Here is a 25,948-nt window from a genome sequence, read left to right on the forward strand (position 1 = left end):
TTTTGAATAAAAACATTTAAATTTGATTTTTTTATGAGAAATATATTATTAGCTACATATATACTTACACAAAACATCACAACCTTCCATTTAGGTTCGCCATAGTGTGGTAAGAGTTATACATATGCCAGAGGCTCGGCTTCAGATTCTTAAAAGTAATATTTTTTATATATATTCGCTTATAAAATGCTCACAGAATACCTTTATTTATTTAAGGTGTGTATGGATGATGCAGCTACGTAAAAAGTAATTTAAATTTACTTTTTTGACTTACTCGTGTAAGGCATTGACTATTTAACTTTTGAGTATGTTTGTTGCATCACTTTACATAATATTATATTGTAATCGAAATTATTTTTAAAACGATGAAAATGTAAATCTTGATTTAAAAGAGTGGCAATGAGATTCTTGCTACTTCTTGTCATTAGCTCGACCCTCTACGAAGTAGCAGTAGATTCAATAAGAAAAAAATTTTTTTTTGACATTCTTATGTTTCATTTCCGTGACCTACATGAATAAAGTGATTTTGATTTGATTTATAAATTTCTAAGCTCTCAGGGATAGGTATATATCAGGGAACAGTCAAGGAGCAGATTTCTTTAATGAATTCCCTTGATACAAGTACCACTTTAAGCGACCATCTTTAAATCTCTCGGGAGTTGCAAATACTATCAAAAGATCACCCTTTCATCATAAGATCACGCTTTTTAAGGATAGGATTTCTACTATCCTGCACAGAAAATCTTGATTTATCAGCGCAAACTACCCTTGTCTGACACATAACTACAGTAAATACATATTATTCAGTGTCACAATATTCCACTGTTCTGTATAAATACCACTGGACAGGCTGTTCCTTATGTTTGACAGCAAATTTGTGCCTATTTGAAGCGCCACTCGCGAGCGTCCAGAGAACTAATTTTGACGTATAAATGGCTGCAAAGGAACTTACAATAATCTGAAGTATTGCTGCATTTTGAAGTAATTTCATTCGCATTCCGTGCTATTTATGCTTCAAGAATCAACGTAATAAAGTACACAATTTTTTTTTCGCAAATAGTTTCCCTGTAAATCTATCGATGTTGCTGAGGTTGTCATCACTAGTTTTAGTACCGCAGACTCTCGCTACATTGCCAACAGCGCTAAATTTTCGAATATCAAACAGGCACAAAAGCACTTTGACAGCCGCCAGTCCAGTGGTGGAGGTCAGCGCAATATTTACATATTTTTTTTTTTCTAGTCATCAATGAATAAGATTTTGTATATGGTATCTCCGGTGATCTCTCACAGATGTTACAGGATGCACAAGATGCAATGTCTTAGAGGAATGGGTCTGGCAATGTCATAAAAAAAACAATGTATATTTTTTTTTTATTTTAATGAAAATGTTGAGCACAATAATTGTTACAGTAGAACTTCATTAAATAACTTAGGGCCTATTTCACAATGGACAAATAGCGAATTTTTTATTAATTGTCTAATAATATATATTTATTATTTCAACTATTTGTACGTTGTGAATTGCAAAGATGAGTTCGATATATAAGTCCCAAGTACCCGATTCTTAACTTTACTTGTACATTGTGAAACAGGGCCTAAGTATTTATTAATGACAATGTATTTAACTTAATAATAAAGGCAGTCGAAGCTCGATAAGTCAAAAACCTTCACAAATCTATAATTTCAAATGTTTTTCGGGCACATAAAAAATGTATAAGAGCTTTATGCAATGTCAGTCCTCTAGAACCGTGTAGACCATTATTCAAAAAGCACCGTCTGTTGACGCTTACTGGTCTATTAAAAACATGGTGAACTTTTTAAACCAGCAAAGGACTATTCCATATTAGGATTAAGAGATCCAGCTCGCCTTCTGATGCCATACTGTATAACAGCGCTTCATCAAAATAACGCAAATGTTATGTGTATTAGGGTCCTTAACCACCTTCCAAAGAATATTAGAGAGATGTCTAAAACATTAATGCATAAAAAATTAAAATTATGGCTAATAGATAAATGCTTTTATAGTTTAAAAGAATTCTTTAGCCAAAAATAATACATACAAACTAATGTTTATTTTATATTATATTATTTAATTAATGCTATGTAATGTTTATTAATGACGTATAAATATAAAAATTCCAATATTGTCAATCAAACATTTGTATGCCGATATATTGGCGAATTGTATTGTACACCAATTAATTGTTAACAACTATGTTACCACGATTCATACAAATAAATCATTTTATTTCATTTCATTTCATAAAACATACAAATTAAATTTGTAACCAAAATTTATGAACGATGCGGGACTTGAAGCCGCGCCTCTCGCGTTCCGTCATAAATTTTGGTTACAAATTTATTTTGTACAATTAACCCAGAAGTAAGGATATCACTTTAAAATAACAAATTGTTTATCTATCTTAGTTAAATCTTAACCATCTTATGTCAAATAATTACTCCTTACTAACAATCTATTACAATACACATATTTTCTCTCCATAATTCGAAGATTTTCATCTCAAAATAAAGTAGAATGTATCTTTATCTCTCCAAGTCGAAAATGTATACAATCATAATGTTTAGTTATGACTTGTATATTGTCATAAATAACTAACCGGAACGGCCTTTACACAGTAGGTAATCGTGTAATATAATTTCTGAAACTTTATTTTGTAATACATTCTGAAACCTTGTTTATATATGCATTAGCCACTAAGAAAAAATAAGGTTTTAGTGGTATTAATGCTTGGCATATATTTGATTTTGTGTATGTGTATTGGCCTCCACGCCCGAAGACTCGCGGTAAAACGATTGAGGTAACAGCGTAGAGGAGGTTTTGTACTCAAAAAACATTTTTGTGGGGCTACATTAATTATATCAAACGAAGACATGATTGCCTGTGTGTGAGACAAATGAAACGATACGTTATATTGGTTTGGCCTAGAAAAACAAAGTTAACTCCGAAGTTGGATCTTCCGCAATATTGTACATTTGCAGAAACGACGATAAATTATAATAAATAAATGAAATACAACTAAAAAGGTTTAAAAAAATTAAATATATCCAACAATAATACATTGATAATACGATTTACTTGATATCACCAACGTTTGGAGACATTGTGTTGTGCAGGTATAGGAATACCGAAATGAATATCTCGAATACATCACATTATACTAGAGAGTTGTAACGACTAACTTGTGTTACTAAATGTTTTTCATAGTAAGATGCTGATATCGTATAATTGTTCATTATATCGCTATGTTAAATTTATTTATATTATTGTCATCTATAATTAGTAGTAGTTGTTTGCTATTCCGAATAAAGAATAAAAAAAACCTCACATGTATAAAAACAAATCTCGACTAAATGTTTCTCCGCCACAAAATTATTTTCAAAATTACATAAATGTTTAACTACTTCTATGGTCTTTACGTCAGCTTTATTAAAATTGAGTAAAACTTGCTCAAAATAATTGTATTATAATATTCAGTCTTTATTTAATATTTGTTGTACTAAGTTATAGTGAATGCAATTCTTGTGCGATACTTGTTACCTACAGATCTATTCATCGTTCTTCATTTCTTTCAACTTCTTTGCGTTTAATATCTCTAAGTTCTTCCCCGGTAGCATCGTATACATCTCCTTGCAGCATCACTTGAATCTCCCTCAAACTTTTCCCCTTTGTTTCAGGAATGATAAAGAACGAAAATATCGACCCCAGCAGCGCAACCGAGGAGAAAAACCAAAACACTCCGCACAAGCCTGTGGCATCCTTAATTTTTTGAAACAACTTCGTCACGGTGAATCCTAGAATACCTCCATAGATGTTTAATGATGTAATTGCCACAGCTTTGACGTTCATAGGGAACACCTCTCCTTGTATTACTCCTATGATAGAGTTGAAACCAAACGTTGATATGACGCTCGAAGATACGATGCCTGCAAACGTTATGAATCCGTATGGTTGAAGGGATGTGTTATTGATGGAAAGAACTTCTAGAAGAAAGAAATATGTTCCCACGATGGCTAAAGATACGCTGCTGCCAAAGAAGGAGTATATCAGAAGAGGCCGGCGTCCCACTCTGTCGGCTAGCATTGATGACATTATACCTGTTAACATGAAATAAATTCGCATTATTATGTATATTATGTTCGGGAAGCTCCTCAAAATCTTTTCGTACCAGTGTACCATACCAGTGTCTGAAGACGAAGGTTTTAACCAGTGCGTGATGACATACGGAACTGTTATACCCTTAGAATGTAGGGCATAAGGCTGATTAAGCATTTAATATTGATGAGCCAATATTTTGATTACTATATATACACCACGACCTAACGGGAGCAAGAGCAGTACTTAGTCAGTCAATCGCCGGTCTTCCATCCGAATCCGAACGTGTTATATTTAAAGTACTAATTCTACCAAATCTATATTCTCTGTATATTTTCCACTGTTTCTTTGATAATTGTATTTGTGTGAAATAAACATTTCTTTTCAAAAAGGGAGATTTTCCTTTCGGTATAACAGAACGCAGGCGTGGTCGCTAACTATCGGCCTTATGAGGAAGCTCATTGTCGCTCAGAAGGCAATACTCTCCAATGCCCTCTGAGCGACAATGAGCTTCCTCATAGCCCTCTTGGCTATGCTCGGAGTTCCCTGCGAGATTGAATCAGAAATGAGGAGATTCGTAGGAGAACCAAAGTCCGTAATAGCCCAGATGGTTGCAAAACTGAAGTGGCAGTGGGCAGGGTACATAGCTCGACGGACAGATGGCCATTGGGGTAGTAAAGTCCTGGAATGGCAACTACGTACCGGAAGACGTAGTGTTGGTAGGCTCCCCAGAAGATGGACCGACGATCTGGTCAAGATCGCCGAAGTAGGTTTAATTAGATAGACCGATCTTCATGGCGATCTTTGGGGTAGGCTTTTGTACAGCTGTAGACGTCTTATGGCCGAAATGAATGATGTATACCACGTGACAGACTATACGCAAACCTCAGACACCAGTCTAAGGTAAGAAAAACTTTTTACACTTTTATTAAGAATCCTCCATGAAAAATGCCGTTATATATGACAGGAATACGCAAACATGAGTAACGTATTTTATGTGAAATTATGGTATATGACAGACATTTTGGTATATTATGTGTTATGAAAACGACTTTTATTTGAGGCAATAACGCAAAAACCAATAAACATGTAAGGATGGGACTGTGAGAAATTGATTATTATGATATTGAGTGGACAATAGCAATAATATCGAATTAATCTTTTAATGGGATAAATCTATAGTGATATTATTATAAGGAGGTAAAGTTTGTGAGTATGTAAAATTGTTGGGGAAATCTCTAAATCTACAGAATTTCGAAAATTCTGTTTCTGAGTGTCATATATATTTTATGTTTTGATAAATTAACCTCAAAAATAAAAAGACATTTTCGTGGTAGTTGCTGCCTTACCAAGAGAAATAATTTGATTGTTTTGTATAATATATAAATTCATGTGGCAACATTAAAGCCAACATGCGGCAAGCCATGCGGACAAAGTATCAGGTAGCAGCTAGTACAAATCATTTTAGTTCCTCGTGCGTCATTCAACTGAGAACTTAGAGGGCTATACTGGGAGTTTCCTGCAGATCGAATCAGAAATGAGGAGATCCGTAGAAGAACCAAAGTCCGTAATAGCCCAGATGGTTGCGAAACTGAAGTGGCAGTGGGCAAGGCACATAGCTCGACGGACAGATCACCGATTGGACAGTAAAGACATCGAATGGCAACCACGCACCGGAAGACGAAGTGTTCGTAGGCCTCCGATGGACCGACGATCTGGTCAAGATCGCCGGAATAGGTTGGATGAGGGCAGCGCAGGACCGATCATCATGGCAATCTTCGGGGGAGGCTTTTATCCAGTTGTGGACGTCTTATGGCTGAAATTAATGATGTATACGTTTATATATTTTGTATATAATATATATTCATGTGGTAACACTAAAACTAATATGGTGATATGCAGACGAAGTAGCAGGTAACAGCTAGTATAAATCATTATAGATCCTCGTGTGTCATTCAACTGAGAACTTTCGAATAATTTTGCGGAGTAGTAGTAGGTCCTACCCGCTCAATAGCTCAAATAAGTTCTAATTGATTTAATACGTGTTAAAGTTATTGGAATATATGCAGCGTCGATATCGTTTGAGATCAAAGTTATTGGATGAAAAATCTGCTAACGACCGCTCTTTTAACTTAAAAAGCTCTTTAAACTATGATGTGGAATTTATCGTAGTTTGATATTATATGCTCTGCATAAATAGATTAAATGACCATAGCCCATTTATTTCTTATTACTTCCATGGACCCTGTGCCATTTTTATCCTATTTAGTTTTGCATATATATTGTCCTTGTACTATAAGATTGAGCAACGCTATATATAGTACATATTATTATTAGAATAAATATAAATAAATTCTATCTTATACTAGCTGACCCAACAAACGTTGTTCTGTACATAATAAATAAAATAATGTTTTTTATTAATTTGTCAATAATATCTCATAACATCAAGAATTATTTCGTAAAATATGCTCCCTGTTGTTATATTCATTCAACTGTCAAACCGTGCGTCAATAAATTCTCTCATTGAAAACAATATTGAAAATATGTAAATACAAAACAAATATCGGATATAGTAGTTATTTGTTCAACAAGCGAGCAAAGTTATTTTTTGCTGCGAGTGCCGACTTTAAGTCACGAATTGGCGAAGTAGTCTAGAATTGAACCACGAGCGTAGCGAGAGATTCTAATATAGACTACTGATGTAGTGAATCATTTAAAGGCACGAAACAAAACAAAATTTGCTCTCGTGTGAAACATACAACTTTTCACGCTTTCAAGCGAGAAAAGTGTTATAGGTTATAGTAAGAGAAACAATTAAGATAATAAATTTTCGTGACAATAAGATAATACGCTAGGCTAAAATGAGTTTCGGAACGCACCGGATCGCATTGTTTATTTTTTTAACGCGGAGTGATTCCCGGATGTATGGTCACGTGGGGTTCGAAATTTAAATCACTTCGCCTCACGCTCGCAGCCGTTTTTGCTGCGAGTTTTCACGTAGGAATAGCGCCCTTTTCGTGCTGGAGAAGTGAAAAAATAATTACGGGTCCCAAATCGACATAAAAACTATCCTATCTCTCTAAGTTGGACTAAACTACACTCCATAAATCCATTCATAAGTTAAGGAGTTCACTGGAAACAAACATCAGGACAATGGATATATATTATAATATCTATATGATTTTTTCTCCAAAGTGATACAATGCTATATCGGAATGCCATAAGTTTCATAATTTCTTAATGAAATTTAATAATGTATTATACTATTGACGAACGATAGAAAATTATTTTGTAAAATTGTTTTAAAATTTTCCAAAAATATATGAAAAATTAACAGTGCAATCAATCATATATAGTTTTGAATTTTTCATTCCACTACGACAGATATTTGAGACCATTTTTAATCTGCGCTATCTACTATCATTTTGTTACATTACTTAGTTGCTCTATGCATTATGTTATTTATGCTTGGTAATCGTAGTGATTGTAGCACTGGTTAGCACTTGTCTTATTAGTTATACAGAGCGATAACAGATGGAGCTTTTTTGAAAACAGCATAAATCAAAGTAATTCAGTGGATCACATGTCACGACGAACCACCAGCTTTTAGTGAGCTAAACTACATTGTATCCACAGATGTAATCAACGTGTTTTTATTTTGATGTGACCCGTTTAACTATTATCTATATCACTTCATATTATAAAACAAAATCCTCTACCGTGTCTGTCTGTTCACGATAAACTCAAAAACTACTGCACCGATTTTCATACTGGTTTCACCAACGGATACCGTGGTAAGTGGTTCTCGAGGAAGGTTTTATTATATAAATTTGTTAAGTTTTTGTATTATTTTATGTACATTAACGATATTTGTTGGAGGTACCGTGAAAAAATAAGACGTCTGGGAGGTTTGATCGAAAACGCTGTCAAAACCCTTTGAGATATAACAAAATAATGTATGGTGGAAATGTGTATCTTATATAGATCTACAGAACAGTCCGCGAGGGCATATGTCTATCTCTTAAGGATAAATATACATTGAAAAAAAATGGCAATTATTTGAACAAATTGGAGAATTTTTTCTGTATCAAATGTTGAATCATGCAACTAGTACTAATTATTTCTAAAAAAATATTTCTTTTACAAAAGATGCTTTTGAATAATTTTAAATTAAAAAAATATAAAGATATTCCGGTGGCCGAGAAGTTGACGTCCAAAGCTAAAATTTGAGTTTGGCTCATTTTATTGGCCAATGTTCTGGGAAGTTTTTAAAAATAGTTAGAAGCCATAGGCTCCCTATTTTATTTTATTTTTTGATACCTTGAACATTTTCATGAATTTATCTTGAACTTACGACTCAATTCTAAACTAGTTCCGCATTGTCTAAGCTATTCATTGTTTCTTATGTGGTTATTGCAACTGTAGGTAATAATTATCAACAATAAAATTAACTAAAAGTGATCAAAAAAATTAGAAAAAAGTCCTAAACTACAATATGGTGAAAAAAGCGGATAAAAGGGGATAAAAAATATTATCTCCTAAACTACGCAAAATCGTAGAACATACATAGGGGTGATTCGGATACTCATCAAGTCATCACCGCGAGGCTTTCAAATTTTAGCTTTGGACGTCAACTTCTCGGCAATCCTGTATTTATTACTTACCAACAGAGAACTTAATAGCTCCAAATATAATGAGAAGCAAGTATAATGGTATGCCGGCTTTACTTTCGTGCATTATAACTCCCAGATATTGGATCACTGCCTGTGTCCCGGTCATAATTTGTGTTAACTTTAAACCTAAAAAAAAAATAGTTTGATACTTCCGATAAACTGACGGCTATGGCTAAAACCTAGGATAATTATCCCCTTTTTTAAATTTCAATCAAATCAAAATCTTTTAAGTTTGTTAGTCATTGGCAATAGCTTAAATATGTATTAGTAAGTAAGTAATGAGTAGTATATTCATTATTTTTATTTTTCTAATTTGTTTTTAGCATTAATTTTTTAGTTTAGTAACGTTGTGGATAACATTAATTTAGATATGTTAATTTAACACTTATTAATATTTATCTTACTCGTATATATGTTAAATTATGTATCAAATCAAATCAAAATAACTTTATTCATGTAGGTCACGGAAATGACACTTATGAATGTCAAAAAAATATTTTTCTTATTGAATCAACCGCTACTTCGTAAAGGGTTGAGCTAATGAGAAGAAGTAGCAAGAAACTCATTGCCACTCTTTTATATCAAGATTTACATTTACTTTTCTATTATATAGTTCGTAAGCCTTAATAAATAAAGAAATAGCACTGAGTAGGGATGAATACTTGCGTATTGCAATAGAACTTACAACAAGTTAGGATATCATCCCCACCATCTGGATGTGTGGCGGTCCTCCACAGTGCTGTTTTCAAGGAGCTTTCTTCCACGTACTACCAAGCTGTGGAATGAACTTCCTTGTGCGGTGTTTCCGGGACGATACGACATGGGTACCTTCAAAAAAAGCTCGTACACCTTCCTTAAAGGCCGGCAACGCCCCTGTGATTCCTCTGGTGTTTCAAGAGATTGTGGGCGGCGGTGATCACTTAACAACAGGTGACCCGTACGCTCGTTTGTCCTCCTATTCCATAAAATAAACTTACAACTGTGAATGAAAGAAACAATTTTGTAGTGACATGATTACAAGTCTGTGTGATAAGTGGCGATATCGTGGGGGGGAGGGTAGTACAAAACACTCAATTGGTGCTTGGGAAGCGATGTCTAGTCTCTCCATCATGGTCTTCAATTGGCGCTGCTTGGGGCGTCTCGTCAGTTATGTCATCAGAAATTGTGTTTATTTTGACAATAAAAAATAAAAAATTCTATATTTCTTAAATATAATTTGATGTTTTCTTTATTAAATGTTCACATAACAAACACCTTCATTGAATTCCAGATTTTAGATGTATCTAATGATCTCTTAAAGTCGTTTTTTTTTTATCTGTTGCATTACTTTACGTATATTATGTACTACATATAGGGTTGCCAGCCGTACTCTAAAATAGAGTATTGTACTCTCTATCATGTAGTCGTACTCTTTAATCTATAGCACTAATAGAGAACGACTCCAAAAATTACAATAATCGTAACTAGAGTTAGATTAATTAATTAGATTGTTTAAAAATACGCAATTATTTTTATACTTTTTTGTGCATATTATTTCTATTGTTTTGGAATAGTGTTTTTGAATTCGGTTGTTTTTCTGTTATTTTTTTTTTATTTTATGAATTTTAGTGAATTTTAAGCACACTTACTAACAATTTGGTTAAATATGTGTAAATATACAAATAAAATTTTATGAACGATGCGGGATTCGAACCCACGACCTCTGGCGCTCCGTGTTCATAAAATTTTGTTTTTCAAAAATTTTATTTGTGTATTAATCCTAGAAGTGAGGGTTATCACTTTAAAAAAAAACATAACATATGTGTAGATATACTAAATTTTTCAATGCAGCAATGAACGTAAGCGCTTCGCAATTTGATTACAGACATTAAGAAATTCTGCCGTGAATCAATAATGTTATAAACTATTGTGTTTCGGTCTGAAAGGCGCCGTAACTAATGAAATCACTGGGCAAATGATACTTAACATCTTATGTCACGAGAAGCGAACGCAATTGTAGTGCCGCTCAGAATTTTTTGGGTTTTCAAGAATTCTGAGCGGTACTGCATTGTAATAGGCTGGGCGTATCAATTTCCATCAGCTGAACGTCCTGCTCGTCTCATCCCTTACTGTCATAAAAAAACATTCATTACTATGCATTTCTTAAAAATTCGTTATTTTTACGTTACAAACGGTTACTTATTCTTAATTGCAGGTGTACATACCAACAACAATGATAATTGCCTTCCGGTATTGCCTTCCCCTGAACAATTCCCAAGATGAGCTAGCATGGCTCATTTCTTTCTTCACTTGTGCACTCAATCGTTCAAGATCTGCCTCTAGACCCTGAAAAAAAAAGGATATAGAAGAGGACTTTCTAAAAATTCAAAATAAATATTAACTTGTTTTAAAAATGTATAGTATAAATAGAAAAAAATGGATATAAACAAACAGTCGCAGAATTCTTCATGATCTGGGCATGCAGTGGGTTCCTGATGATATTTCGACACTATTGTAAGCACTATGATCATGGCAGAGAATATTGTAACAAGGAGTTTTTATCCGTATATAAGAACTCATTGTTAAGGCGCTATAGTCCTGATAAGTAACATTTTTAAAAATCTACTTAAAATACTTCTACAAATACTACGGTTCCAATTTTTTGACATGTTTATCTTCGTTTCTTTATCTAAATTATCGCTGTTTCGAAAACACGATTACGAAAAAAAATCTCGATAGATTTATTTTTTGAAAAATAGTCTTTTTTATTTGAATTGTTTATATTATCATAAAACTATGATAGCTATAAACACAAAACTTATTTTATTCGATAGTTTATTAGTATTTATAAGTTTTCACTGTGTGATTTATCAATACGCTTTGTGAATTATTTTATATTAATTTTTTTCGTAATAAACCAAACGCGACGCCTTGGTTGCATGCTCGCTCATGCCAGCAGTACGCCCGTGACCACTGTCAAGGAAAGTACCGTGTTTGTGTCTCTCGGGCTCATATTACGTAAGATTTTAGCAAACAAGTACAAAGCGGGAATCATAGTAAAAAAATAATGATGGCATCATCATTATTTTTTTGTGACAGCGTATTTGTTGAAATATATAGGTAAACGGAAGTCGGAAAGTACTAAAATAAAATTTACGTAATATTAATTTGAATATTATGCCACGCGGGATTTTTGTATGTATGTACTTTAGGGAAATTAGATAAATCCAAGATGGCCGCCAAACAAAATTATGAATTCAGCAATATGGATATCGTGTCCGAGGTTCTCGAGGGTGCAGAGAACGATTGTGTGATCATTTTTGAAATCCAAGATGGCCGCCACACAAAATTATGATTTCAGCAGTACTTTCACACTAAAATTTTCTTTTACATAAGTAACCTTGGTTTTATTTTTTAAAGATTTTTTATAGACAGTATTTACTTATTATTTTATTTAATCTCTGTTACTCTCCGGTGGTTGAGAACACTAACATTCGACGCATGCGCAATGGCTTAAAACCGTTGCACAGCCGGCATTCGCTATCCTCGTCTGACATATGATGTCACGCGCTAACTCTCTTTAACTCTACCTTTAATATTTATTATCTTTAACAGCCAGCAACCCTTATTTGCGGCCAGATTTAATTAAGTAACCATATAAGATAATTAATAAAAAAATTAGCTTCAATTTGATATATAATTAATAAATATACGTTATGAACGTATAAATGTATCGAAATCATACTTGTTTACACCTGGCTGCGAAGAGGTGCGGCCAGGTGCGCAATGGCAACCATGATTTTTTAAAATCATTATGTAAATTGCCGTGATGTAGACGATATTTTATTTAAAAAACAAGTGAACGAAATTTTTTCCCAATAATCAATTAAAAATAATTTAATTAAAAATACTAGCGGCCAAATTTTGATAGGCAACTTGGTAGATATATATTCTCCTAATTATAAATATACATAAAAACTTAGTTTTTAGCAAATAACCGATGAGCGCACTAATCCCGCAGTCGGATCTTAGACTATTACTGTGTACTCGCTCATATTTAGTTTTTGACTCTGGCTATTGATACACGGATTTAAAACGTTGCTATACTTTGACTCTGCTCGGACTCGGCTTGTGAATCGGATTTTGAGGAATTATTAAGGTTGCCCGTAAAGATAAAGAATAATAAATGATTCATTTTAGAATATTGACACGAATAAGAAGACAATCGAATAGAGAGATCAATGAATGCAGTAAAGTAAGAATCGGCCTTCAGCCTAATATTTAATATTCATAAAAATGTTTAATAGAAAGTGAAGGTATAAGAATAAATTAACATAACATTATCATAGAGTATAAGATTGTTTTATTCTATCACATTCCCGCGTGTGAGAGAGGAATATATAATATCTTGCAAGTGACTTAAAAAATAGTAAATAGCCGCGAAAGCTTTTATTAGTCTATATTAGAAATAACAGTGCAATTTTGCACTGCCTAATTACGAAGATTTAGTGCGAAATGTATCCCATTTATAAATTAAGGTGCTATAGTCCTAAAAAGTAACATTTTTAAAAATCTACTTAAAATTCTACACTTACTACTTCTACAAATACTACGGTTCCAATTTTTTGACATGTTTATCTTCATTTCTTTATCTAAATTATCGCTGTTTCGAAAACACGATTACGAAAAAAAATCTCGATAGATTTATTTTTTGAAAAATAGTATTTTTTATTTGAATTGTTTATATTATCATAAAACTATGATAGCTATAAACACAAAACTTATTTTATTCGATAGTTTATTAGTATTTATAAGTTTTCACTGTGGGGTTTATCAATACGCTTTGTGAATTATTTTATATTAATTTTTTTCGTAATAAACCAAACGCGACGCCTTGGTTGCATGCTCGCTCATGCCAGCAGTACGCCCGTGACCACTGTCAAGGAAGGTACTGTGTTCGTGTCTCTCGGGCTCATATTACGTAAGATTTTAGCAAACAAGTACAAAGCGGGAATCATAGTAAAAAAATAATGATGGCATCATCATTATTTTTTTGTGACAGCGTATTTGTTGAAATATATAGGTAAACGGAAGTCGGAAAGTACTAAAATAAAATTTACGTAATATTAATTTGAATATTATGCCACGCGGGATTTTTGTATGTATGTACTTTAGGGAAATTAGATAAATCCAAGATGGCCGCCAAACAAAATTATGAATTCAGCAATATGGATATCGTGTCCGAGGTTCTCGAGGGTGCAGAGAACGATTGTGTGATCATTTTTGAAATCCAAATTGGCCGCCACACAAAATTATGATTTCAGCAGTACTTTCACACTAAAATTTTCTTTTACATAAGTAACCTTGGTTTTATTTTTTAAAGATTTTTTATAGACAGTATTTACTTATTATTTTATTTAATCTCTGTTACTCTCCGGTGGTTGAGAACACTAACATTCGACGCATGCGCAATGGCTTAAAACCGTTGCACAGCCGGCATTCGCTATCCTCGTCTGACATATGATGTCACGCGCTAACTCTCTTTAACTCTACCTTTAATATTTATTATCTTTAACAGCCAGCAACCCTTATTTGCGGCCAGATTTAATTAAGTAACCATATAAGATAATTAATAAAAAAATTAGCTTCAATTTGATATATAATTAATAAATATACGTTATGAACGTATAAATGTATCGAAATCATACTTGTTTACACCTGGCTGCGAAGAGGTGCGGCCAGGTGCGCAATGGCAACCATGATTTTTTAAAATCATTATGTAAATTGCCGTGATGTAGACGATATTTTATTTAAAAAACAAGTGAACGAAATTTTTTCCCAATAATCAATTAAAAATAATTTAATTAAAAATACTAGCGGCCAAATTTTGATAGGCAACTTGGTAGATATATATTCTCCTAATTATAAATATACATAAAAACTTAGTTTTTAGCAAATAACCGATGAGCGCACTAATCCCGCAGTCGGATCTTAGACTATTACTGTGTACTCGCTCATATTTAGTTTTTGACTCTGGCTATTGATACACGGATTTAAAACGTTGCTATACTTTGACTCTGCTCGGACTCGGCTTATGAATCGGATTTTGAGGAATTATTAAGGTTGCCCGTAAAGATAAAGAATAATAAATGATTCATTTTAGAATATTGACACGAATAAGAAGACAATCGAATAGAGAGATCAATGAATGCAGTAAAGTAAGAATCGGCCTTCAGCCTAATATTTAATATTCATAAAAATGTTTAATAGAAAGTGAAGGTATAAGAATAAATTAACATAACATTATCATAGAGTATAAGATTGTTTTATTCTATAACATTCCCGCGTGTGAGAGAGGAATATATAATATCTTGCAAGTGACTTAAAAAATAGTAAATAGCCGCGAAAGCTTTTATTAGTCTATATTAGAAATAACAGTGCAATTTTGCACTGCCTAATTACGAAGATTTAGTGCGAAATGTATCCCATTTATAAATTATGGTGCTATAGTCCTAAAAAGTAACATTTTTAAAAATCTACTTAAAATTCTACACTTACTACTTCTACAAATACTACGGTTCCAATTTTTTGACATGTTTATCTTCATTTCTTTATCTAAATTATCGCTGTTTCGAAAACACGATTACGAAAAAAAATCTCGATAGATTTATTTTTTGAAAAATAGTCTTTTTTATTTGAATTGTATATATTATCATAAAACTATGATAGCTATAAACACAAAACTTATTTTATTCGATAGTTTATTAGTATTAATAAGTTTTTATCGTGGGATTTATCAATACGCTTTGTGAATTATTTTCTATTAATTTTTTTCGTAATAAACCAAACGCGACGCCTTGGTTGCATGCTCGCTCAAACCAGCAGTACGCCCGTGACCACTGTCAAGGAAGGTACTGTGTTCGTGTCTCTCGGGCTCACATTACGTAAGATTTTAGCAAACAAGTACAAAGCGGGATCATAGTAAAAAAATAATGATGATGCGACAGCGTATTTGTTGAAATATATAGGTAAATGTAAGTCGGAAAGTACAAAAATAAAATTTACGTAATATTATTTTGAATATTATGCCACGCGGGATTTTTGTATATATATGTACTTTAGGGAAGTTAGATAAATCCAAGATGACCGCCGCACAAAATTATGATTTCATCCATATGGATATCGTGTCCGAGGTTCTCGAGGGTGCAGATAACGATTTTGGGATCATTTTTGAAATCCAAGATGGCCGCCGCGCAAAATTATGATAACAACAATATGGGTATCGTATCCGAGGTTCTCGAGGGTGCAGAGAACGATTCTGTGATCATTTTTGAAATCAAAGATGGCCGCCGCGCAAAATTATGATTTCAGTAATATGGATATCGTGTCCGAGGTTCTCGAGGGTGCAGAGAACGATTTTGGGATCATTTTTGAAATCCAAGATGGCCGCCGCGCAAAATTATGATTACAAAATTATGGGTATCGTATCCGAGGTTCTCGAAGGTGCAGAGAACGATTTTGTGATCATTTTTGAAATCCAAGATGGCCGACGCACAAAATTATGATTTCAGCAATATGGATATCGTATCCGAGGTTCTCGAGGGTACAGAGAACGATTTTGTGATCATTTTTGAAATCCAGAACCGAGTTAATGTCCGATGGTGGAATTCGGCCGCTGGAATCAACCCGAACAGCTCCTCTGAGCACTCCCCGTGATAAATGCGGTAGAAGATGCAGAGAGAACCCACATCTCTACGCAATGCTAGAGAATCAAGCCGATCGGAGATGACTTGATCGTCGATGATTCGAGCCGCTCTTCGTTGTATGCGGTCAAATGGAAGAAGCTGGTACTGGGGAGCACCCGCTCAGAGGTGAGAACAGTACTCCATGTGTGGCCGAATTTGCGCCTTATAAAGTTGCAGGCGGTGGCTTTTAGTGAAGTACTGTCTCGCCTTACTGAGTACACCAAGCTTTTTAGATGCCAGTTTGGCCTTCTCTTCCAAGTGACCACGGAACTGAACGTCGCTCGATATATCGACGCCAAGTATGCCAATACAGGCTGTGGTAGTTAGAGGAGTGATCTCGAATCGAGGGGATACGACAAAGGGAGACTTTTTTGTGGTGAACGCACAAACTTGTGTCTTCTTGGGGTTGAATTGGGCTAAATTATGTTGGCCCCATTCCGAAACTTTGCAAAGCATAGTCTCGATTTCAGACACAACTTTGTTCCGGTTCTCGTCGACGCTATCCCGGAACATGTTGGCACGGCCGGTGTAGGAAGCATACCCTGTGCTGTCGTCTGCATAGCAATGAATGTTGCTGATTTGCAGCATATCATTGATATGCAGAAGAAACAGCGTAGGGGATAGCTCGCAGCCTTGCGGGACACCAGCGTTTATGGGTTTTAAGTCGGAGCATGCACCGTTGATAACAACCTTGATGCTCCGATCAGCCAAAAAGCTAGTGACCCATTTGCACAACTTCTCGGGAAGCCCATAGGATGGCAGTTTCGCTATAAGCGCTTTATGCCACACCCGATCGAAGGCTTTCGCTATGTCCAAACTCACCGCCAACGCGTCTCCCTTCGACTCAACCGCTTGCGCCCATTTATGGGTGAGGTATGCAAGAAGATCACCAGCTGAGCGACCCTGACGGAAACCTTACTGGCAGTCGCTGATCAGCTGGTGCCCCTCTAGGTATCCATCTTTACAAATTTGTGAAATAAATGTTTATCATATAGAACCTCCATTACATACGCGAGCTTTCTATCGTAATATTTTCTTACTTTTAAAATTTTTGAGTACATTATTATTTATGCCGCCGAAGTCCACCTTCGCACGACACGCCACAAGTTAGGATATAATCCTCACCATCTGGATGTGTGGCGGTCCTCCACAGTGCAGTTTTCAAGGAGCTTTCTTCAACGTACTATAAAGGTGTGGAATGAGCTTCCTTGTGCTGTGTTTCCGGGACGATACGACATGGGTACCTTCAAAAAAAGCGCGTACACCTTCTTTAAAGACCGGCAACGCTCCTGTGATTCCTCTGGTGTTGCAAGAGATTGTGGGCGGCGGTGATCACTTTTCGTCGATCGCTTGTTTGTCCTGCTATTCCATAAAAATAAAAATAAAAACATAAACGGCCAAAGTTCAAGTAAAATTTATCAGAGATTAGCAGTTATCCCGAGGATTATACTGAATTAACTGAACTGTTTCTTGAAGTTTACATTACCTGCTTCTATGGAAACCGATAGACACAATGCACATGACACGTCATAGTGCGAGCGAATATATATGAAAAAATTGACGGGTTGGCCGATCTTAACTTAAAGAGGTGAAAATGGTTGTTCTTGTTTTATTTTTTATTAATAAATTTCGTTATTAATTATATAATATATATATAATTTTAGGCATCTATTGAAACATTTAAATTCTCAATCATAATATTGTAGAAATGTTGCTATAATAATTACTTACATCAGTACTGCCTCTCAATCTTATCAATTCCTTTCGAGCGCACTCCACTTTTCCTTCCTTCAGATAATAATACGGGGATTCTGGGATCCAAATGCAAAAGCTGAAGTAGAGGATCGGCATGCTGAGCAGACAGTAGTTCAAAGCAGCATAAGAAAGGAACGAGCCAATGCACATGACGACGAGGCTGCCAAAGTTGAACATAAATCTGGTGCTAACTACAAGACGTCCGCGTATTTCCTTATCAGCTATTTCCGCTATGTATATTGTGACTATCTGTGGGAAAAAACGTTCTCATATTATTGCGTCGAATGTTCGCGAAAATTCGTTTCTTCAAAACTAAGAAATGAACTGAATTCCGCGGAATTAATGAATGGCTATGACGTGGCTTACGGTATTATACATTTCTATAAGCAATGTTTTACTAGACCCATTTAACATTTCTAGAACCTGGTGTGCTACTTATGAGTTTTTATATGAAATAGGACAATTTACCAGTGGGAGGCTCCTTTGCACAGGATGCCGGCTACAATAACAGCGCCCGTTCCTCTCAGGTCTGAGGCATACTTTTTCTAATGGGTCGTAGTTTTTGACTTTCAATAAGTGATATCATATCCTACTTTGAACAAAAATATTTCAATTTGAATTATAATCAACATCAGATCGGAACAATATTGTTATGGGGCAGTGCGGCTGATATTAATACCATTTTTGTGCTGCAGAAGAGGGCTATTCGCGCGATTTATAAACTAGGTCCTAAAGAATCATTAAGAGAAAAATTTAAAGAAATAAAAATATTTAGACTGTTGCTTCTCAATACATTTTTGATAATATTCTGTACGATCATAAGCACATTGAGGAATTTTCTAGAAACTGTGACATTCATAATGTTAACAATCATGTCATTATGTTTAAAAACTGGTCTTGTATGTCTGTCTGTATTGATGTTTGAAAGTGCAAATTTAAAACGACGAAAGGCTAACACAACGGCGCCTATTTCTGCCGTGAATCATTATTGTGTTTCGGTCTGAAGGGCGCCGTAGCTATTGGAAGTACTGCGGAAATGAGACTTAACATCTTATGTCTCAAGGACAATGCGCAATTGCAGCGCTCAGAGTTTTTGGGTGTTTCAAGAATCCAGAGCGGCACTACATTGTAATGGGCAGGGTGTACCAATTACCATCAGCCGAACGTCCTGCTCGTCTCGTCCCTTATTATCATAAAAAAACAATACCAATACGCTACATCGATGATATGACAAGAGTGTTGCCGTTTTATTGCAACCAGCTTTTATTTTATGTAGTCGGCTAACGTAAGTATATATCTAATAAAATATCTACTCACAGTTGACACCATTCCAGTGCTGAAGCCCCACAGGAATTTCATGATAAAGAGGAGCCATGCCTTTTTTGCCGTTGCCGCTATTATCTGAAAAGTGTATAAGATATTTAAAAACAAAACAGTTGCACTCCGGGAGTGCAAAGAGAAGTGAAAACTTGACAATTATTTGTGTGTATTTTTTGAATCGTCAGGAAATATTATGCAAGAATAAGTACTAAATGAAGTGTTATTGGTTACGGTTACAGTAATAGTGTCGCGGTTTTTCCCCGTCTAAAAAAATTCCCACATGCATGTGTACCTGTGTAACTACATACACAACATATATATTGCATAAATAATCTTAAAGGCTTTCCTGATTTTGACCTGTTTAATTCATCCACAAATTCTATCAGATCAAAAATTACTAAAAACTGGCTTAATGTGTTTCCCTAACTGTTACTATAAACATAATTGAACGTTGTGTTTAAATTCTCTTTGAACATAATAAATGTAATACCTATGTAATTATTAACATATTCTATATAATACTTGTATAAGAAAAAAAGATGTACCTATATTACGCTATGTGTTATAAGAAACAATATGCGAATACTATTAAATGGTGTAAAATGTTCACACTATTATTTAGTAATTAAGTTATTGTAACACTGTAAGTTTTCCAAATAAAATAAAATAAAAAATAAAATTAAATAAAAAAATTACTGACGACCTGTATAGCCGAGTGGTTAGCGATCCTACCTATTAAGCTAGAGGTCCCGGGTTTGAATCCCGGTAGGTGCAAGCATTTATATGATGAATATGGATGTTTGTTTCCGAGTCATGGATGTATTTATGTATGTTTATGTGTATGTTTATATGTATTTATACATGTTTAAGTAAGTATATTGTATTAAATATATCGTGTCTTGCAACCCATAACACAGGCTATATAATATGCCTAATTTGGGGCAAGATAATTTGTGTAAAAAGTGTGTCAAAGTGTGTCAATACTTAAACACAGATGTGTCGGTAACTGTAACGCTGTCTCAAGTTCCAAGAACTCATCCTAAAAAAGACCAAGGCGCCAAAGATAGAAAGAAGTTATATGCTTTTTAAGGTTCCGTAGCCAAATGGCAAAAAACCGAACCCTTAGATTCGTCATGTTTATCTGTCTGTCCTTGTATGTCACAGCCACTTTTTCCACATTTTCAAACCCAATGTTTGTTCTTGGGGACGATAGTCGAAAAGTAATGCATGAGCGGAGAGACCTTGTAACGTTGTATTTACCATTACATACGTTATTTTACATAAAATAATGAAATAAAAATAAACTAATAACATAAAATAATAAAACTAATAAATAATAAAACGTAAACACTTTTGTGCGCGAGCGTAGGCGAGTTTTTTGCTGTTCATAAAAAATGCATGGCTCGCTCGCGTCACCCGTCGCCCGGCTATCGCCATACCACGGCTGCGCTCGGTAATAGCAACACGTCAATATATTATGTGCAGTGACTTATCACGTTTGCCGTAAAATACCTAGTTATATAATTTTTTTAATCACCGGTTGACAACTTAACATAATATAAAAATAAGTTTCAAGGATTATCGTCACCCCGATAGGGTAAGTGTTGGACACGTGTTAATATTATTTGAGTACTTGTAAAACTTTGAAGTAGTTATTTAAAATGTAGTATTTTAGCAAACATTTAATTTTCTTTTCAAAATTAATTATTCTTTCTTTGCTTTCGCTTCCTTTTCTTTTTTTTATTATTGTAACTCCGTTCTGATTGTGAACAACTACACCTCCTGCTTACGGCTTCACCCTTAATGATAGACACGGACGCACGTGGTTCACAATCAGCGGAGACATAAGAATGTGGTCTTAACTGTGGACATCATTCACAGGGTTCCAGGATAAGATTTTGGAACGTTAAAAGATATAATTCCACCAAGTTCCGGTGATTAGATACCCGGACACCGAGTATCGGGAATCACCTGCGACACGTCGAGTCATAACCTCCAGCTGAGGGGCCTGCACCGGCGTCTTCAACGTCAGGGGAGTACCGAGCTACAAGGACAAACTAGATCAACCAACAATACACCCTACGACCCTTGCTCAAATTGTATTTTAATTATTTTTAAATATACATCATTTAAAGGCCGGTACGGGTAGTTTCATTTAAGCCCCCCGTAACCGTAGCATTGGCGCCCATATCGTGGTTTGGTTGGTCTAGTTTTTCTGCGTAGAAGTAGTAGTGTGTATGTGTTTTTTTTAATTTTTGTAAAACGTTTTTTTTTGGTTGCCAGTAACTAAAGTGTACTCCAAATTCTTTATTTATTTGTGTCAAATTATTCTAAAACATCAATGTGTTAGAATTTATTATTTTAGGTATCATTTAATTACCTACTTGTAATAATAAATGTTACAGCAATAACTACACTTTAAGTGACTCATTTCTTTGTTCAAACTTTGTATAGAAACCGGTCGCTTCGTTATCGCATAACTACAAAAAATGTTTGTGCTAAGCCGTGTATAGTCGAGCACAAAAGTGCTCGGTTTTAATATTTATTTTTTGTGTTCTGATTTTTTTTTTTTTTTTGTTTTAATTGGGTAGTACACATTAGTTACAAATTACTTTTAACGCTTTTTCTGCTTGTTTTAGTAAAGTATATTTTTTTTTTCTCAGCTTAATTTTTTTTCTTTATTTGCCAACCATAACGTTGCTTAGTTAATTTTATTTTGTAACGGAACGGAGTAGGGCATTCGTAACCTTGTCCAACATTTATTTTATTGCGGTGTTTAATATTTTTTTTTAGTTGATTTTTTTTGTATATATTTTTTTTAATATTGATTTTTTTTTTATTATTGAATTTTTTTTTTATCTTAAAATATAATGGCGTATCCAGTTAAATTCCTGTCACTGCAAAAATCAGAATTAGAATACGAGGTTCTCATTAGAGGTACTTCTCCTGCTTCCACAGTACAAGAGCTCCGAAAGCAGATTTGTAAGCTGGGACCATTATTTCCTTCTGAAGACATTTTAGAAAGCTCATTACCTATTTCTGACGATCTTAAAGGAGCTACTGACGTACTGGCTAAAATCAAATCACTTTTAGAATCACCATTAGATAGGAACTTGTTATTGCGAATCGAGAATCTTTTAAATCACCTTTATCATCGGCTTAACCGTATTACTTATGACAGTAAGACGCAGCAATTATACGACACTTGCGTAAATGAATTTAAAACATTGTTCAATTTTTATAATTCGGTGAAAGACAATGGAGAGGACAAATTGATAGTGTCATCATCTAAAGCCGACTCTCAACAGTGTGCTTCACCGCTCAATGTAAGCGTCTCGTGTAGTCGAGATCTCACAAATGACGTATTAAAGGTAAAATTTGACGGCAAATCATGTGTTCGGTCTTTTATTGAACGCATCACAGAGCTAAGCAAAGCTAGAGATATTCCCAGTGCCAAACTTTTATCTTTAGCAACGGAAATATTTACTGGCGATGCTCTTCATTGGTTCCGTAGTATTCGACATAACATAGCAAGTTGGGAAGAACTTATTTTGCACCTTAAAGCAGACTTCGATAGGGTAGATTATGATTATCGGCTGCTTGCTGAAATACGAGCTAGGACACAGGGTGAAACAGAAAACATCATAGTTTACCTTTCAATTATGTCTGGGCTTTTTTCAAGGTTAACAAAAAATTTGTCTGATGAGGACAAGCTAGAAATTATTCTACATAATATCAGACCTTGTTACGCAGCCACCCTCTCTTCGCATCCTCATATTAAGGACTTGGACACCCTAAAATCTCTGTGTCGCAATTATGAGAATGTCCAAGCTCGTCTTTTAAATTTTCGTGAGCCGCCTACACAGACGTCAGATACCATCGCGCCTGACTTTGCTTACGTTAGACCATCCCAAAATTTTAAAACTAATTTTCAACAATATAAATTTAATAATAATCAAAATACAAATAACAACAGTTCTTTTAAAAATCAAACTAATCATATTATAAAAACTAATGAAAGTAAAATTAATAAAAGTTATATTGCTAATAATAATAATGTACATGCTATACAAACTTCTTCCAGTAAAACCTTTTACTGTCCTAGGTGTCGTAACAATACGCACAATTTACGGCAATGCAAGGCAGATAAAAATAAAATCCTTTGTTTTATTTGTGGACATGATGGTTTTAAGACTCCTGATTGCCCTAATTGCAACAAAGAAAAGCTTAATAGTTCAAAAAACTAATAAGACTGCAGAATCGTATAACCAATCAACGTACTTCTAATTTTGATAAAAATGATTGGCAGAAATGGCTAGAAACCATAAAGTTTTATTACAAAACATATAAAATTAATACAATTCTGCAGCGAGAACCAGTTAATGATTCTAGGCCTTATGCTTCTATAAAAATTAATAAATTAAAATTATTCGGCCTCTTAGATTCTGGATCCGCTGTTACTGTCCTTGGTAACAATAGTTATAAGATGTTGGAAAAAGAGGGTCTTAAATTACATACAGATCGCTTTATTTCGATTAAAGCTGCTGGTGGACAAAAAATGCCTAGCATTGGATATATGGACCTACCTATTTCCTTCGAAAATGAAATCAACATGATTACCGCTTTTGTTGTTCCAGACGTTAAAATTGATGTCATACTAGGGGTTGACTTTTGGCGCAAATTTAATATTTTCCCGAAACATTTTAAAAGCATAACTTTTTCCAATACCCTTATTTCAAACGCAAGTCTTGATTCTGACCTTCCATCCTTCATACAAGCATACGATCATCTGTCGCAGACTGAAAAATCTATAGCAGACAATATTATTGCAAAATTTAATGACATATCTACCGAGTCTAAAGGTTTGGGCGAGACAAAGTTGATCACTCACCACATTGACACCGGTGATGCACAGCCCATTCGACAACGCTATTATCGGCTCTCTCCCGAAAAACAGCGCATTCTTGTCGAACAGGTCGATCAAATGCTAGGTCTTGACGTTATCGAGCCCTGCGAAAGCGCTTGGTCATCTCCTGTTCTTATAATAACCAAAAAGAACGGCCAACCTCGTTTTTGTCTCGATAGCCGTAAACTAAACTCTGTGACCAAACGCGACGCGTATAATTTACCTTACGTATCAGAGATTTTAGATAATCTTCGGGATGCTCGTTATTTATCAAGTCTTGACTTATCTAAGGCATTCTGGCAAATCCCAATAGCTACCGAAGATCGGGACAAAACGGCGTTTTACGTGCCAGGCCGTGGTACTTTCCGTTTCAAACGTACTGCATTCGGACTGACAAATGCACCTGCCACTCAGCAGAGATTAGTTGATTTGCTGTTCAGGGAGTTTGACCTCAAAGTCTTTGCTTATTTAGATGACATTATTATCGTCTCAAATGACTTCAAATCCCACGTTTCTCTTTTACTGCGTGTGGTAGAAAAGTTAAAGCAAGCAAACCTCACCATTAACTTGGAAAAATGCCAGTTCTTTCGGAGTCAACTTAGGTATCTTGGATACGTTGTTGATAGTTGTGGATTACGTACTGATCCAGAGAAAGTGCAAGCTATCCTCACTTACCCGACACCTTCTTGTCGGAAAGATATTAAGCGCTTTCTCGGAACAGCCACATGGTATCGGCGTTTTGTTCCCAACTTTAGCACAATAGCAGGTCCTCTTAATAAGTTGACTTCAAGCAAGAAGGGTTCACCACCATTCATCTGGTCGGCGGAGGCTGATGCAGCTTTTAAGAAGCTGAAGGAATGTTTGGTTTCCGCTCCTGTTCTATCCTGTCCTGACTACAACAAGCCATTTGAGGTGCATACCGATGCCAGTAACTATGGTGTGGGAGCTATGCTAACACAAACCATAGACGGTAAGGAGCACCCCATAGCTTATATGAGCAAGTCGTTGTCAGCGGCAGAGAAAAATTACAGCATTACAGAGCGGGAAACTTTAGCTGTATTAGTTGCTCTTGAACACTGGAGATGTTATTTAGAGAACGGTAGACCGTTCACTGTCTATACAGACCACAGCGCCTTAAAATGGTTCCTATCTCTAAATAACCCTACGGGTAGGCTAGCTCGCTGGGGTGTTCGACTGTCCGCGTTTAACTTTGAACTTAAGCATCGTCGCGGCGTCGACAATGTCATCCCAGATGCCCTTTCAAGAGCTCTTCCTGTCAATGCAATAAATATTTCAGGATCCTATTCCACAACCACAGATTCTTGGTACAAAAATATTTTTAATAATTGCATTAATAAACCTCAAAATTTACCTAATTTTTTCATTAAAAATAATAGTTTATTTCGGCTTTCTAAAGATAAATATCATAATTTAAATTCAGAATTTTCATGGA

General features: G+C 34.9%; 2 protein-coding genes across 3 annotated transcripts in view; one reads left to right on the forward strand and one right to left on the reverse strand.

The window, feature by feature from the left end:
* Positions 1-1,361: 1,361 nt before the first annotated feature.
* The window catches only part of LOC126969429 (facilitated trehalose transporter Tret1-like), a 44,122-nt gene continuing 19,535 nt past the window's right edge, over positions 1,362-25,948 (reverse strand). For both annotated transcript variants that reach the window (XM_050814838.1, XM_050814839.1), the window contains exons 5-9: positions 19,587-19,670; positions 18,246-18,518; positions 10,995-11,115; positions 8,782-8,916; positions 1,362-4,116 (exon numbers count right to left, since the gene is read on the reverse strand). In XM_050814838.1, the coding sequence (XP_050670795.1) occupies positions 3,572-4,116; positions 8,782-8,916; positions 10,995-11,115; positions 18,246-18,518; positions 19,587-19,670 (1,158 nt within the window). In that variant the 3' untranslated portion in view covers positions 1,362-3,571. The remainder of the gene's footprint in view (positions 4,117-8,781; positions 8,917-10,994; positions 11,116-18,245; positions 18,519-19,586; positions 19,671-25,948) is intronic.
* Positions 20,838-24,639, forward strand: LOC126969433 (uncharacterized). The gene is made up of 2 exons (XM_050814849.1): positions 20,838-21,186; positions 21,471-24,639. The coding sequence occupies exon 2, from the start codon at positions 22,460-22,462 to the stop codon at positions 23,834-23,836; it is 1,377 nt and encodes a 458-aa protein (XP_050670806.1). The 5' UTR covers positions 20,838-21,186; positions 21,471-22,459; the 3' UTR covers positions 23,837-24,639.

Source organism: Leptidea sinapis, chromosome 18, assembly GCF_905404315.1.
Source record: "Leptidea sinapis chromosome 18, ilLepSina1.1, whole genome shotgun sequence".
Taxonomy (NCBI): domain Eukaryota; kingdom Metazoa; phylum Arthropoda; class Insecta; order Lepidoptera; family Pieridae; genus Leptidea; species Leptidea sinapis.

What these genes read in the sequence shown, in the direction of transcription:
- LOC126969433 (XM_050814849.1), top strand. Translation starts at nt 22,460, where the DNA reads ATGGCGTATCCAGTTAAATTCCTGTCACTGCAAAAATCAGAATTAGAA.